Source organism: Gavia stellata, chromosome 2, assembly GCF_030936135.1.
Source record: "Gavia stellata isolate bGavSte3 chromosome 2, bGavSte3.hap2, whole genome shotgun sequence".
Classification (NCBI taxonomy): domain Eukaryota; kingdom Metazoa; phylum Chordata; class Aves; order Gaviiformes; family Gaviidae; genus Gavia; species Gavia stellata.
In genome coordinates, this window is record NC_082595.1 from 39,324,131 (window position 1) to 39,341,086 (window position 16,956).

Consider the following 16,956-nt stretch of genomic DNA (forward strand, 5'->3'; position numbering starts at 1 on the left):
CCCATATGGAAAGCATTCAGTACACGGGCTTTCCTGTATTTCCATGCAGACCTGCCATTTTTTCTCAGGTGCCTACAACACAGATGCAGCAGTTAACGTGAATGTCAGCTAAACCATGCCGCTGTTCAGTCTGGTGGCTGGGAACCAAAGACTCACATGTGCCCAATGCATAGTCACTTTACAGCTGTTTGACTAGGACTGTGACAGAGCATGCTACTTCAAATCTTGTCTATTTTCCATTGTGGAGTCCCAGGCACATCTATGCTGTGTGTCTTGTAAATGCCCTCAGCTGCTACGGTCTGCACCCTGATGCTCTTCTCAAGGTTGTGTGTAAGAGGCTCCTAACAAGGACCTTCTTTCAGTCTGTCTGGAGTTCAGGATGCAAGCCTCTTTTGGGTGAAACAGAGACTTATCTCTTAGTGGTCAATCACGTTTTTCCTCTTGAGCTCTTTGCTGCTGGAAGTGCTTCATCTGTCTGCTTTTCACAGCACCAGTGCTGCTGAATTGATTCTGAGTGGATAGAGCTAGATCTGAGGTGCCACAATAATCTATTTCTCTCATGACGTGCGCAGCATATTAAAATTAAGCAGTGGCTGACTTATATTTGCACTTAAATTAGACCGTAATAGCACTGTTCTTAGGGGACCCTAATAAGAACTGGAGAATGACACTAAATCAATGGACTTCTTGTTAAAACAACTAAAGTAAAACTCAGATGCTAAGCCAAATGGACTTTGTTCAAACCGGTTAAAATAGACTTTCCATGAAATACTGTTGTCAAGAAAAAGTTTTTTCTTCAGGTTTTTAAAGCATCTCTTACATGAATAAACAGAGAAGTAAAATAGAAAGCCATTGCTTGTTAAAAAAAAAAAAAAGAAGAAGAAGGGGGGAAAAAAAGCATGTTATCACAAATCCCATGCAGTGTGAGAATAGCATGTGGTTTTCTTTTTAGTTTGGTCAACTTTATCGAGGATTCTTATTCCATTCTCTTCCAACACAATGCATTACTCACTTTATGTTTGATTTGAATTACTCTTCTAGCTCTAAGATCCATGCATTCTGAGATCTCTTCGGCAAAACACCAGGATCCTGGCTCAGCTTCCTTTCCATCGATACTAATTCTTTCAGTTTCCACCCCTTACAGGACAGCCTAAATAATGCAGAATCTCTTCAGTCATAAAGACGTCACACCAGAAGCTATGCCCAAAAACCCTTTCCACAGGGTCAAGGATAAATCCTCATCATTCCACATGAGTTAATGAGGACTCTGCATGAAATCAGTCAGACTGCTCATTACAAGTCTCCATCACTGTGTCTTCTTTCCCGCTCTGCCTGAATTTTAGACGTACCTTTACATTACCCCTTAATCACTTGCTTCCGAGGGTGCTGGCCTGCCTTTGGCTGGTTGCTTTTTCAAAACAAGTTTCCTGTCTTTGTGTAATAAGTGTTCTTTTGCCTCTTTTCAGTGATGGTTGGGCAGACAGAGATGAAGTCATTGAAGGTTATGAACCTGAAGCAAACGGAGGCATCACTATCAAACTGCAGTCTCCAGAGGTCTTGTCATTTGATGACTACTATCTGAAGCTGCGTCTGGACACCAACACCCGCAACCCCTGGTTTCCTGAGTTCTGGCAGCACAGATTTCAGTGTCGCATCCCGGGGCACCCGCTAGAGAATACCAACTTCCAGAAGAACTGCACTGGTAACCTGTCAACTATTTTCCTGTTTGAATCTGTGCTCTGGCAAAAATTTGTCTTTGGGGTTTTTTTTTGTTTTTTTGTTTGTTTGTTTGGTTGGTTTGGTTTGTTTTTTTTTTTTTTTAAAATGTGTAAATCGCCGGTGAAAAGTGCCAACCCCAAATTCTACAGATGAAAATCCCAACTCTGGTGGGAGTATGTCTGGTACTGATTGCACAATCTCCTCTCAATTTAGTTCTGCTCTGTTATAGAACTTCTTGTTCCCTTTTCATGTTTTAGGGCTATGCTGAGGTTGACAAGAGTGTCCATGTTTGTAATATGGCTTGTAAAAAATAAGTAACCATTAAATTTTAACAAAAATAGGAATAAATTTAAAGTTTTTTTTCTCAAAGCCAGCTTTTCTGATCAGCTGAATAATCAGGGAATTCACAAAAAATATTATGACAGAAAACAAATTTTAAGGAAAAGTCATAAGTCTTAAAACTGGCCAGTTATCTGCTTCACCCTTTCTTTTCTTCACCCATTAAAACATTTGTAGTTTGTTTCCACTATATAGCAGTCATATAAAAGACATGCTGTCCTACAAATAAAAGTAACTCTCACCTCATAGCAAGAGAAGTGTATCTGTGCATAGACAGGTTTTCTCTTCCATGGCAGAGTCTGAGAAAATAAACTAAAATATTTCAGTAAGATTAAATTTATTAGTAAATTGAGGTGATCACTTATCTGTAAATACTTGCTGAACATTTTTTGCAAATATTTTGTTTGTAGTTTGTAAATATTTCATTTCTAGTCAAAAAGGTATATTGTGATAGTAAGGAAGTTACTCCATTATAAACAAAACTAATGAAGCCTGGCTTCCCATGGATTTGTGTTCTATTCTTTACATCTCCACACCCTCTATCCCGCAGCCATAATCTCAGCTGGTCTTCACGTGCTCCCTGAGATGAATTCCCATAGTGTTTCTAGTTCTTCCCTTCTCCATCAGTAGCACTTCTTAACAACACCTTCCACATCATTACCTTTTGTTTCCCCCCCCCAGTTCTCTTATTAAGAGCTGAGACATATCACCAAATACTGTCACTGACTCAAAACTGGCCTGATGTGCTGACTGGCAGACAGGCTGGCCCATCTGGGTGCTGAGGGGCTAATGGCAAGACAGACAGGCTAAATAAATGTTGAGGTTACACTTATATTTTTTCTTCAAAGGAATCATTAACTTTGGACTCTACCAAAATGTTGATTTATGGCATATACATTTAATTGGTTTTGAGAGTGCCTCAGCTCAGACGAAGGAGTTAATGTAGGCCAACAAGGGCAGAAATTACTAAGGGGAAGTTGAATGATGGACTCGCAGTGCAAATGCATAGCCTTCTTTCTTAAGAAAAGAAGCTTAAAATTGCATTGTTTTGTCATTCCATTCAGATGAATAAATTTCATGCTGGTAGTCCATACAAAGGTCTAGTTTCTGAGGAAATCTCAGCAGCTGTTGTAAACATGGGTAGTTTGTTACCCAGCCTCTGTTCGGTTATGAAACTAAAAACTTTAGTTTGAACCAGCATAGTCATTCTTCATCTGCTTCATCAAAGGCAAATACCAAGTGGTGTGTTCAAAATGGCCAAAATGGGGTACTTCTGCACAGAATGTGTAGATGAGTTTTCGGACAGTGGTTGCTGCAGACTCTAAAATTGTACTTGAGCAAAAAAGCAGTTAAACAAATTCATGGAAGAAAACCATGAATGGAAAAAAAACCCCACCCCAAACTGGCTCAGGACATCCCAGGGTTGAAGTCACTGGACATTGAAGAAGGTGCTGCAGAGGTTACATGCCTGCCCTGGTGTTCTGTGCTTCTCAAGGTGTCAGGTATCAGTGACAGGAACCACTACATTCTGATAATACTAGTGAAACACAAAAACATTTGTCTACATTAGTAGACTCTGACAGTTAATAGTCACAATTCAGGCACTCAAACATCTTTTCCTCCTCTAAAGAGCCGTAAGTTTTTGCATGAAGCCTCAAAATGTGCAATACTTTCTAGGCTTTGCTGAAAAACAATCAGCTCTTAAATTTGGTGGTGAACCACTGATAACCTTCAGGCTTATCACACACAACTAAGAAGTTCATAAATGTCTCAAACCATCAAAGGGAAGCACCACAAGATATCTATTCCCAGTAATGGCATACCTACAGAATCAAGAGACCTACATGTCCCCAGCAAGTCTGGGGGCAATAAAATACCATATTTATTTTTCTTTAACTGCACAGAGCTGACTGGTGACTGGCACCACCAGAGTTTTCTGCACATATATCTTTATCTGACCTTTCTGCAGGGTTAAGAATGTCACTTCAAATACTAACAGCTTCAAAGCTTGCTGGTGGAGCCTTTCTCTCCAAGGAGGTCTAGTATGACAGTGCCAAGAAACTGCCTTCTTTACCTCTCACAGATTTGGAGACAGGCCTTTTCACAAACCCTCTGTAAAAAAAGGAGTCTGAATTACCTCTTCCCTCCTTCACGAAGTATTTCCATGCACAAATTTGAAGGAGAGAATCCATGCTGCTCAATAAATAATAAGGACTAATATTTGAAATCCATTAAAATTGCCGATAGATGAAGTTCTGACTTCTCTGTGGTACTACAAATTTTAATACTGCTGCTACTACTGCATCACCGCAGGAATATTATCAGTATTCAATACTGGTCTCAAGCACCTTAACTCCATTATATCTAAGAGCTTTCACTCTTATCTCACAGTATTCCATCAATATTCCGGTAACAAGGTACATATAGGGTCCTGTGTTATGGAAAAAGCTGAGTCCCCTGTGGTCCCAGCAGTCCACACACATTATTAGCATGCATTGTAACTATCTCTGGGTCCTGATCTGTTCTGTATTCTAGAAGTACACTGGTAGTCCTTACTGAGAACAAAGCACACCCATACTTTTGCATAGACAGAAATTGATTCAAAGGCAGTAGACTGCTCAAGTTCATCTTCCATGTCTGGAGAGTTAATATCTCAGGAAACTATCTGATGAAAAAGAAAACCAAGGACAAAAATACTTGTGATATTTAGGGGAGCATAGTGTATTTGTATTTACTCAGCAGTGGATTGCCTAGGAGCAGCCAGAAACAAAAAAAGGAAAGGCAGTGTTGTTCTCTGACTACCTTATTAAAAAGATTCAGAATACTTGGACCTATCCATTTGGAAAAGGCGATTAATTACAAAGTTTGTATTTGAGAATCTTCAATTACTGCCTGCCCAGTATAATTTGCTCATATACAACCTCATCACTTTACTGAGTGATTTATTCAGAATTGCCACTGGAATGTGAAGTTAAATTTTTAGCATTCATGGATAGGCAAGGACTTCTCTGTAAGCAATTACAGCTGCTGCATTTTCAATTTCTCACACCCTTTTACTGTTGAGTCAGCACTAGCTTGGGATTACAGGCTGTCTACAAAGCAAGGGAAAGCAGGTTCCTAGAAATCCCCCTTCTCTGACGACAGGAATTACTGCTTGAATTCCCTCATTCAGTCCCTGAGAAGACTGATGTTGTCCTTCAGGAATTCTCATGTTACACTGAGCTCTGAATGTACATGCATATTTTTGGGGAAAAAAGTCTATCTGGTCTAAGCACTACTGGGAGAAAGCAAGTCCAAGTGTGTTCTACTCTGTGAAGCCTGTGGGATGCCTAACAACTGGCCACATTTTCAGAATAGCTTATCTGGATGTACTAGGACTATATGGTAGTAGCACAAAATCTTGGGAAGAGAAGACAATCATCGAGAGCTTTGCAGTGACTGCTCTTTTGGATCATCCCTTTTTGCAAAAATTAAACAACTTACTTTTCCCACTTGGGTGGCAGCCAAATGAGTGGGAGCTATTTTAGACTCATTCTTTGGTAATGCTGGAGCCAAATACCTCTCATAAGGGAATGCCTCTCTCCCTCTCCATCTCTCTCTCTTCCTCTTTCTCTCTCTGCTATAGGAGATGTTCTTCCTCAACACAATAGGATTCAAGTGTAGACATTTTTTTGTATGTAGATGTACTGGACCTGGCTGGGATAGAGTTAACTTTCCCCTTAGCAGCCCTCATAGTACTGTGCTTTGTAGCTAGAAAAGTGTTGATAACACACCAGTGTTTTGGCCAGTGTTTGCTGAGCAGTTCTTGCACAACACTGAGGCAGTCTCTCCACCCCCCAAGTCCCCCCAAAGGCCAGTAGGCTGGGAGTGGGCAAGACATTGGGAGGTGACACAGCCAGGACAGCTGACCCAAACGGACCAAAGTTTCCCCACCACATGATGTTGTGCTCAGCAATAAAAGCTAAGAGGAGGCGGGGAGGTGTCATTTATTATTAAGGCATTTGTGTTCCGGAGCAACTGCTACATATTGAGGCCCTACTTCCCAGGAAGTGGCTGGGCATTGACTGCTGATGGAGGTAGAGAATAAATCTTTTTATTCTCTTTTGCTTCCATGCATTGCCTTTGCTTTTCTTTATTAAACTGCCTTTATCTTGACCCATGAGTTTTTGATTTTATTTTCTCTCCCCTGTCCTGCTGAGGAGGGGGAGTGAGAGAGTGGCTTGGTGGGCACCTGCCAGCCAGCCAAGGTCAACCTACCACAGTAGAAAAGAGATATTTGTGTATGACCATTGTCCTGTAGTTTCCTTGATATCTAGCAGGCCAAACCCACTTCCAGTAAAGAGTTCTTCTTCTTAAACTGTCCATGCCACTAAGGTACTTTCAATGTTTTCCATGTAGTAGCTACATTCTTTAGGAAACAAAGCATGTCCTGTAACTCTGCATGGAACCCCAACTCACTGTGAGGTTCAGAACTTCACACCATTCTTCATGCCCTTCAGATGAAAAGTCAGAACAGAGCAGACTGTTTTAACACTATCAGAAAAAAAGCTGTTTCTGAATTTGAGATAATAAGAAGCTACCTAATTCAGGATGGACCTGACAATAAGTTCCCTTAGCACACAACCTCAGGCACTGCCCCAAGCAACAGTCACAACTTGTCTCAGTTCATCAGACAACTCAGCCTCTTCCACATTTCGGAGATTGTACGGACATTGTATGCTGACAGCAAGATTAGGTGATAGACTGTGTATGTCAGGCAAGAGAATTCAGATACCCTTCCAACAGTTCTGTAGGATGTTTTCTCCTCCCTGATCTGCTAGAAATAGCCCACATGGAAGTGTTTTTCTCCCCACAAAACTACAGTGACAAATATTTCTCTGTTGGTATTGGTGAGCCCATGTAGGCCAGAACTAAATGCAAGTCACACTCATGCAGGAACGATGTAGAACTCAGTGCAGCACAAACACTTGTACAGAAGTCTAACTCCTCTTTTACAGAATGCCTTATTCACCTCCTGGCAGATAATACAATGGCTGGAGTTTATGTAAACTGGGTGGGATGAGTACTCCTCTGCACCACAAGAGACAGTTATGAAATTGGTTATGGAACTGATGCAAACATCAGATTATGCTCACAGCAGTTCATCTGTTGGGACAACAAAATACATTGGCAGGCAATCAGCACAGACATTTTTCAACAGGGCAAAGTGGAACAAAGTGGGCAATTCATGATTCATTCAACAATTCAATTGATCTTCGAGGAGAAGAAACGTATTGATGGCAGACAAGAACAGGAAATGTAGATTCTTTTTTGTTCCAAAGGTGGTCACAGTCCAAGTTCCCTGTAGGTTGCTTACTCATACCTTGGTCATGCCATAAGGATTGTTTTGTCTGCTAATTCCTGTCTCAGTCCATGAGAACTACAAACAATCAGTCTGAGTGCAGTCAGAGTCACAGAATCATAGAATCACTCAGTCTGGAAGGTAACTCAGGAAGACTGTAGTCCAACCCCCAGCTCAAAGCAGGGTAAGCTATGAGTTTGGACCAGGTTGCTCAGGGCTTTATTCATTAGGGCCTTGAAAACCTCCAAGGATGAAGCTGGTACAGTGTCTCTGGTCAACCTGTTCCACTGCTTGAATGTGAAAAAGTTTTGCCTCATATCCAGTCTGAACCTCTCTTGTTTCAAGTTATGCCTATTGTCTCTTATCCTCCCACCATGCTTCACCATGAAGAACCTGTCTCTCTTCTCGATAACCACCCCATAGGTATAAGGGGCTCTTGTAAGGTTCCCCTGCAGCCATCTCTTCTCCAGACTGAACAAGCCCAAGTCCTTCAGCCTGTCCTCAAAGGGTAAGGACTGCAGCTTCGGATCACCTTGATGGTCCTCTGCTGAATGTGCTCCAGTGTCTCTATATTGGGGGTTCACAGACTGTATGCAGTATTCTAGATACATCCTGATGAGTGCAAAGTAAAGGGTGGTGGTAGTGGGGAGGTAATCACATGCTGCAGTCACTGGCTGTGCTATCAATACAACCCAGAAGATGCTGCTTTCCTTCATTCTTGCCAAGAATCTGTACGGCCACCATATTCTTGTGTCAAATTTGGTCCTAAGAAGCTGTATCTTTTCCCGTCTTCTTTCTTCATCAGCAGACTTGCTCAGAATGAGGACATGAGCTTTCATCACACCTAAGTAGTTCTGCATGTCCACCACAAATCTTCATAGCATGTCAAATCATGGGCAGAACATAATAATGACAGCAGAAAAGAGCTTGTGAGGAAGACTAAATATTCCAGAAAAGGCATTTATGCTTCGGTATGAATAATGCAGAGTCATGCTTCTTGAGACAAAAATTGGAGGGAATATAGATTATTTTGTCACTGTAAAGACCTTGAATCATTCACTTTGCTTGGTATAGCCATAATCTGAAAGAGATGTGGACCATGGTGCAGAGGTGTTTTAGATATCAGAGACCCACACAGCAACACACACAAAGAGCGGTGCAGTGTTACATGAACATACCAGTTCAAGTACAGGAGTAGTATAGTTGTGTCTGTGGAACATTGTAACCAAGCTACTAAATCCAATTATTTCAACGAGTGCTTCAGGAGCTAGCTTGACTTGCTTGCCTGTAGTTAAAATTTCTCTGAAAAGCATCCCTTAGTGTTTGCCACCATTACTACCCACTCATTAAAAAGTAACTGGTTTTACCTCATCTAGACATAGACAGAGTCCTTATAGTTTTAGTGAGGTTGGGGTTTTTTCTGACATAGGATAATAACGTCTTTTTAGAAGATCTACAGAGCCTCTACTCATGCCTGTCGTGATGTTTGTTTTCCTGTATTTGTCTGTGAAGTTCTCCTTGATTGCACTTATTGCACCAGATAGGAAGATAGAAGACTGATGGCTGACCTATTCCCATCCTCAGACAGTTCTGTGCTTGGCTAATGCATCTTTCAGACTACATCCAGTCCACCAGTAATGTAGTTCACAGTTTCCCTTAATCAAGGATTTTCTTCTCAAGATCCATCTTAGTTTTGATGAATTTATATGAGATAACATGGGGCCCTCATTTTCTCATATCAGTGGACTAAGCATTCCAGGACATGTATTTGATTTTTTTCTGCACTTTGCTGAAAGGGTGAATGCATTTCCAGTGACAGTTGACCCAAGTGGTTTTTAGAGTGTTTCAGGTTATGTTGAGAGTTGGACAAATTAGATCCAGCAGACATTATTAGGGCTCATTCTGCTGTATCAGAGGTGCTCGTAGGTGCTGCTCTGAGAACATTCCTTTAATCTCAACATCTGCAAGTTTCCCCCATGGAGCACCTGTCCCATGAGACTTTGCATCAGCAGAAGCACCTACAGTAGGAGCTACTTTCACTACAATACGTCAAAAAGTTAATTATAAGAAAAAAGCCTGAACACACACTCTGTCAGGTCAGTCACTGCTTGTAAATCATCTGTGCGGTGTATAGGAAGCACATTCATAAGCTTTTGAAGAAGGAATCAAGCTATTGACATGTCATGACTTTTTCAAGATATATTGTACCTTATGTATGCTGTGACTCACCCTCCCTAACCCCTGCTTTGGATTCCTGTTAGATACTTCGGTCCCTGTGGTAGAGAAGGAGCTGAGTCCTGTGTCACTCTCTTTGTCCACAGTGTAAGGCAGGATATCCTAGGATTCATCCTACAGTAGTGATCAAAACTGATCTCAATTTCATGGGCACCTGGAATGAAGCCTATTAGGGACAACTTCTCTGAAAGAAATCTAGTTGCTATACTTTTTAGTCAAGGCTTTTTTACAGCAGATAAGACAGGAGAGCTGTAGTCTCATTTTATTTCCCAGACAAGGTTACAGACAGCTTTTAAGGTTTAAAGGAAAGGAAGATTAATAATGTGCTTATCTGTCATAAATCATATGAATTATTTGGAGAAGACATTATCTATGGCCAGGTTTTTGTTCATTTGCTTCTAGCTTCTTATTTCTGTGTTTGGAAGAAAGCAGCTGCATTTATCTAACATTTTATATTTCCAAAAATACTTTTAAACCAGGCTGTCAATCAAAATACAATATCAATAAATATTTTTCTTCTTTTGGAATCCATGAAAAAATGAGATCATCACCAAATAAAGGAAAGAAGCCTTTACATATACCTTGTAAACAGCATAGAAGACAGTTTGCAGGCCATATACATATTACAACAGGATATGACAAAAGTTTTCTGAATCTAATATTTACACCTACCTTTTCCACTGTGGGTTTTAACAGTCAAAGTTTCCACTTCTGGGATTAAAACAATCCTTGGGTCTGCTTGTGACATTCAGCCTTCTCCATTGCACGAGTAAACCGACGGTGCTGCAAAAGAACAGGACACATGAATCATGCTCCCTTGTGCCTCCTCGGGGCTCCTGTCTCCTGTGCCCGGAGAGTGATGGGGGCACTCCTGACTGCTCAGACTCTCACAGGTGCTTTGAACTTCTATCAGGGGCATGGTGAGGACAGAAGCACACAATTAAAATTAATTGACTTGTTCCTAGAAATCAATTGCTTATGCAAGTCACGCATCACAACAATTAGCCTAGATATAAGCATTTAACCAAATCAGCAAATAAACCAGATGAAATAACACAGGTAACTGATCTGAAAACAAGGCCAACTGCCTTCTGTCAGCCCTTCTGGTCTTTTATTAGATCATATCTTCCCTTCTCATTGACCTGTAGGTGGAAAGTTCTTAAACTCAGCTTGCAATTTTACGGGTTGTCATTACTGGCAGCATTACCCCATAAATACCAGTGTAAAGGAGATACAGTAGAGGCTAACATGTGTAGACACAAACCCACACACCCACACATGTCTATCTGCAGTCCAGAGATACCTTTTATGCACAAGGATATTTTCTGAAAAATAGCCAATAGAGTTCTTAAAATAAATGGGTTCCTCTTAATAGATCTTGGGCAAGCAGTGATGTAAAGAACAGTAAATTATGAGCCCGAGTAGTAAAACTTTAACCATACAAACCACAAACTCCTACTCAGAATAAGCTGTATTGGTATCCACAGGGAGAATAATCTGATGGAAGGTGTGTACTCCAAAGAGTAGTGCTGCCAGAATAAACTTCTGTTTTCCCACTCATACTGGGAGGTCTGTGGGAGGGCAGAAGTCTGCTAGTGTGGAGGGAACTAGGGAAAAATAATGAAAGCAGCTACTGCAGTAGGCTGGGCTGCTGGCTGAGTCAGAGAGGGCCACTGCAGCACAGCAAGGTGTGAGACAGGATGATTTCCAGAGGTTTCCTTCAGCTCAGATTTTTGAGATTCATATAATAGAAAGCAGCGTTGGAAGAACCTGCAAGTTCAAACCTTTAATTTAGCTCTGGATTCAGCCTCAGCTCTATAGGGATGGAACATCAGGGCTGTTCTCTTCAAAGCAGTAGCACTCTACACACCATACTATGCTGTGTACTGTCTGCTTTCTGCAAAGGCCAGTTTGCTCTGCCTGTTTTTCCAGGTTTATTTTGTCTAAAAAGTCACATCGCAAGGGCCCATTTTCTTATGAGATCTCAACTACTTCAGTAATTTGGTTTTGGCTGGGCTGGATAGCCCCTTTTTTCTGCATTGTCACATTTGGCTACACTCAGGAAAAAAGGAGGTGTGCTAACATGAATGCCTTAAAAATTCTTTCAGATCTGAAAGAATCCTACTTCTGATTTTCTTTTGAATTTAATGTGTGAATAAAGATTAGGGCCACTTATCTTACCTTCTGATTTGCTTAGCTCTAGTTCACTGCTAATCAGTGATGCATTGTTCTCATGCAGACGTCATTCAGAAGCTTCTAATCTTAGCTTAGCTTTAAAATGAATCTTTTCTGTGATACTGTATTTAAATGCAGTTCCGGGCGTATGTCCAGTTAAGGGGAAAATAAAGTGGATCTTTGTGACCTGTGTATTTGCAATTAATGTACTACATATTGCAAGGGTCACAAGGGAATATGTGGATCCTCCTAACAATAATTTGAAAACTACAAAGAGGAAGAAGTGGTTTGTTCTATTAGAATAATAATAAAAGAAAAAGAAAACCAATAGTACTGGCTGGTGGGTGGTACACTGTCATGCAAGAATTCTGAAACCCATCTTAAATCAATAGTGTTTTAAAGAGTGATAAATATTAGATAACTTTCCCGACTATTCTTCAGACTCACACAGAACGACTGGTATTTAAAATAGGAAAAAAACAGTTAGGCCAGCTAGTCTGTGCCTGCCAGCCACAGGCTGGTATCCTACCATGAGGGGAGTACTTGGTCTGATGTTAACGTGAGATATTGACTCATACCTTTGAAGTCCTCAGGATCTCATGCCCATACGCTGACAACCATGAGCTAGTACTTAGATGTTTACAGGTCTAGATCAATGGACAAAGAAGAGCTTATGTTGTGATTTGTTCCATTTGCTGTCTCCATGCCAGATACGAGCACAGATCTCCAGAGATGAAACATTAATGAATATGTGTATTTTATTATTTTCATCGTATTTTTCCATTCTGATCTAAAGACCCTGACTAATAGTTTTGGGTGTTGTACTGGTGCCAAATATTTAACATATACTGCGACTAGATTTCTGTTAACAACTTTGCCCCATTCAGTGGTAATACATATTGTGGCTAATACGAAGGTTGCTTATTTTCAACTCTGAACCAGCATTTTCTGATGAAGGTGCCCAAAATTAGGCTCCTGAAGTGCATGCTCTGAGACCTAGATAAATTGGCCTGATTTTTAAGGGTACTGATCTCCCATAATTCCCATGGAAGTCAACAGCAGCTAGAGAAGTTCAGGTATTAATCAAGCCAATTAATTATGTGCCTGAATATGTATTCAGGTTCCTAATTTAAGTATCTAAGGTGGTTAATGTTCTGAAAGCTGCAGCACAATTACTGAGTTCTGTCTCTTTCTTTCAGATAAAGTCTCAGGCTTCATATGAAAAGCATGACACTTGAAATTTAATCAGTCCTTTTCATTTTTCCATCATTGTGTGTTATAATAGGATATCTGTAAGGGTATCTGACTCAACTTTATTTTTTTTTTTTATTAAGAGTGAAAAACATGATTAAAGCTAGCCAAATAACATAAAAGTCTGCAAATATTTCCTTAAATTTGTAAATAAATTTGATTTTAAGTGTGTTCATTCCTGTCTCATGTAAGCGTAGCAGCAGCTCATTATCTGCTAGAATTGTTCCAAATAACAGATCTGTTAAGAATAGTAGTTCTAAATATGTCTTTAATGGAGTGTGCAAATAAGGCAGCAAGGTTACATAGTTACCTGAGGGAGAGGGGAAGACTGAAGGTTGGGTTCTCTTTCTTTTTAATCGTTTCTCCACAGGAGTTCAGGTCATGTAGAAAATGGGCTCTGTGGAATCCCGTCCTTAGAGAGACTAGGTCAGGATCCAGATGGCACTGGAGGAAGGCTGTAAAGAAAGCAAGAGAAGCAGGCACATCCAAGGTCTCTGCAATAATAACCAATCACATTAAAATGGTGCCTGAGGCTTTGGGAGCATGGGCACTTGTGGGACCCTGCAGAGTCTGAGAGCGAGCCTCAGAGATAGTTTATTGTTGGACTGGGAGTGACAGAAGAAGCTATAGGACATTCAGTAAGAGTAACAAATTGAATTGCCTGTTGTCATATTCCCAAGAAAGGGGACAGAAGAAAAGAAGAGAAAAGAATTTAAAAAAAAAGAATCAAAGTCAAAGAATAAATTGGGACTGGGGAATCGTGATGTCAGATCAGAGTATGGCCTCTAATCAGGATCAGACAGGGCAAAAGCCCTCCTTTCCATTCACAAATCTTCCATTAAAATAACTGTGCTCTTGCTGATGTCCTTTAAATGCAAAGGCTGAGCTGGACCATTCAAATGCCTTTGTCAGCATTAAATTTTAGTCAACTAATGAAAAAATAAGATGGATTTCAAATGCTATATCATGATTTGAAATCAGTGTCTTTGCTGATTACATGTACAAACTATTCAATCAAGGAACAAAAAAAAATCAGCTGGCATATTTTACTCTTGTTTATAAGATGAAATATTCATTTCTAGTTAAAATAGGAGTTGAGAAATAATGTCTTGCTGCAGAAGTTTAATAATAATTTCAAATAAATAATAGAAGATGGTGTGGTCATTTTGCAGGCAGTTTGTACGCAGTCCATCTTTCAAGAAAAACAAATTAATCATAATAATTATTTGTCAAGCTATCATAATAATTAGTCTCTAAGAAAGGTACTGGAATCACTTCAGATTATCTTCTATTTCTAGAATGAACGTGTCATTTAATGTTATGTCCTAACTATGTGAATTAGAGTACATTTTTTTTAAGCCTAAACTGCTTCCAACTTGATGGATTCCCTAAGTTCAGAATCACAAGCAGTTTTACTGATTTCTAGTTTTAAGCTGGTCACTTCCATTAGTCTTCCAATAGGTGATCACAGTATTTTGTTTGGGGATTAATTTCCATAAGCTAGAAGGACCAAATATTGATTTTTTTATGATCATCAAGTAGATTAATATCTTTACAGCTTACTCGCTTCATGATGGAGTTAAGTCCAAACATCTTCATTAGAATGTGCATCATAATGAACGTTGTGGTTTAACCTCAGCCAGCAGCTAAGCACCACACAGCAACTCACTCCCCCCACCCCCCTCCCCCAGTGGGATGGGGGAGAGAATCAGAAGACTAAAAGTGAGAAAACTTATGAGTTGAGATAAAGATAGTTTAATGGGTAAAGCAAAAGCCATGCATGCAAGCAAAGCAAAGCAAGGAATTCATTCACCACTTCCCATTGGCAGTCAGGTGTTCAGCCATCTCCAGGAAAGCAGGGCTCCATCACACATAACTGTTATTTGGGAAGACAAACGCCGTAACTCTGAACGTCCCCCCCTTCCTTCTTCTCCCCCAGCTTCATATGCAGAGCATGAAGTCATATGGTATGGAATATCCCTTTGGTCAGTTGGGGTCAGCTCTCCCGGCTGTGTCCCCTCCCAACTTCTTGTGCACCCCCAGCCTACTCGCTGCTGGGGTGGTGTGAGCAGCAGAAAAGGCCTTGACTCTGTGTAAGCACTGCTCAGCAATAACGAAAACATGCCTGTATTGTCAACACTGTTTTCAGCACAAATCCAAAATATTTCCCCATACGAGCTACTACGAAGAAAATTAACTCTGGCCCAGCCAAAACCAGCACAACATTCATAATTTTATGCACATTATGGCATTTGTAAGTATAGTCCCAGTCTGGCACGCGAATGCAGCCATGAAAAGGACGGCACATAAATACAAAGTCATGTTTCTTTTCAAACCATTTGAACTGATACTGAACTGTGTTTGCCTGGGAGTCCCAACTACAGAAATTGATTTACCTCAAATAAGGACAGTTATTTTCCTCTGTTGTTTTCCAATCTATTAATTCCAAAGGACAGGAATTAAGATAATAACCAAAATGAGGTAATCAATAACCTTAAAACTCAACCTTCTTGTCAATTTTTGGTTATGTTGCTTCACTGTTGGTCATTCTGTAAATTGTATTTCTCAAGCTGATTGCATTGCAAGAACACATACAAATATGGGTGTGGATCTTTCTGTTTTGAAGGGGGCTTGTTTTTTTACCCTGCACTGAGCTATACAATGTGTATCCTTTAGTTTCTAGTTCATTATAAAACAGTCTTCACTGCAGAGCTATTTCACCATGATCATTCCACTAAAGCTAGGAACAAAGAGAAGCAATGCTAAAATTGCCTGCCAAGTCTTTAACAGCTTATAGCAGTGGATATGTACAGAAGAGGTTTCAAATACCAGCTTGCAGGCTTGTTTAGAGGAGAAAGAATCTCAGCAAATCATCCTCATAGGGCCATAAACCCTAGTTTTTTCTGAAGTAAAATTCCTTATGAAGAATTTTAGCCCAGTAGGAAGAAACACAGAGGCTTCAGGCCACACTGTCATCCCCTACAGATGCTTTATTAGGCTGGTGAGCTTCTGTCAAGCCATCTGCTATAAGTGGATCTCTCCAGACCTTTATTTAACAGCATGTGCCATATACATTAACTTGTAGAGGAAGTTCTCTGCTTGTTATCCGTTTTCCTGCTCTTTTTCCTGTTGCTATAAATACTTTCTGTGGACATGTACTATTGCAACTTTTCAACTCTGTGGTCAGTTTCTTTCAGCTCTCACTGATAGGACATGGGGACAATCTGTGTAGATTGCAAATCTGTGATGGTACAGAGCTACACCTTGCCAGGGATCAACCTAGTGAAGGAAGAGACAGCTCTCTCTTGTGGTGGCTGGCATGCAGACAGCTGTGCTGTTAGCATGGCCCTTAGGTGGTGCATTCTCTTTCCCTTGGAGTCCTTTCTTTTACTGCTAGACAACACAAGAGACAGAGCAGGCGATGCAGATTTATGGAGAAGGGGAAAAGGAACTTTTTCTCCACCACAAGCCTGTTTTGCACTCACCTGCCTCCCACTCCAGTGACGCAGTGCTGGCAAAGCCACGCTGCCAGCTGCTGCAAAGGCCTCCAGCTTCCCCCTAGTCTTTTCCAAAGGCAGAGAGGGGCTGCAGCATTGCCTATCAGCTGGGAGTGTTTGTGAATATATATCTCACCCAGACATGCTCTGCCTGCTTGCTCCAGCACTGTCAGGTACAGACATCAGGCATGCTCACTCTTCCCATTTGCTTGAAACTGCAGCCAGCCTTTGGGAAATGACAGTCTTCTCATGCCCTGCTTAGCTCCTTTGGGTCACTAGAAAGGAGACGTAAGAGGAAAGCAGTCTCTGCTTTCTTGGGCACAGGCACATCTGAACACAGCTTTGTCATCTCCCACAGTGTGAGCATGAGTTATGTGCATTGTAACTTGGTGTTTACAT

General features: G+C 40.7%; 1 protein-coding gene across 3 annotated transcripts in view; it reads left to right on the top strand.

Moving 5' to 3' along the window:
* The window catches only part of GRM1 (glutamate metabotropic receptor 1), a 192,018-nt gene that overhangs the window by 122,818 nt on the left and 52,244 nt on the right, over positions 1–16,956 (top strand). For all 3 annotated transcript variants that reach the window (XM_059828794.1, XM_059828801.1, XM_059828808.1), the window contains exon 3: positions 1,467–1,702. In XM_059828794.1, coding sequence (XP_059684777.1) covers positions 1,467–1,702 — 236 coding nt within the window. The remainder of the gene's footprint in view (positions 1–1,466; positions 1,703–16,956) is intronic.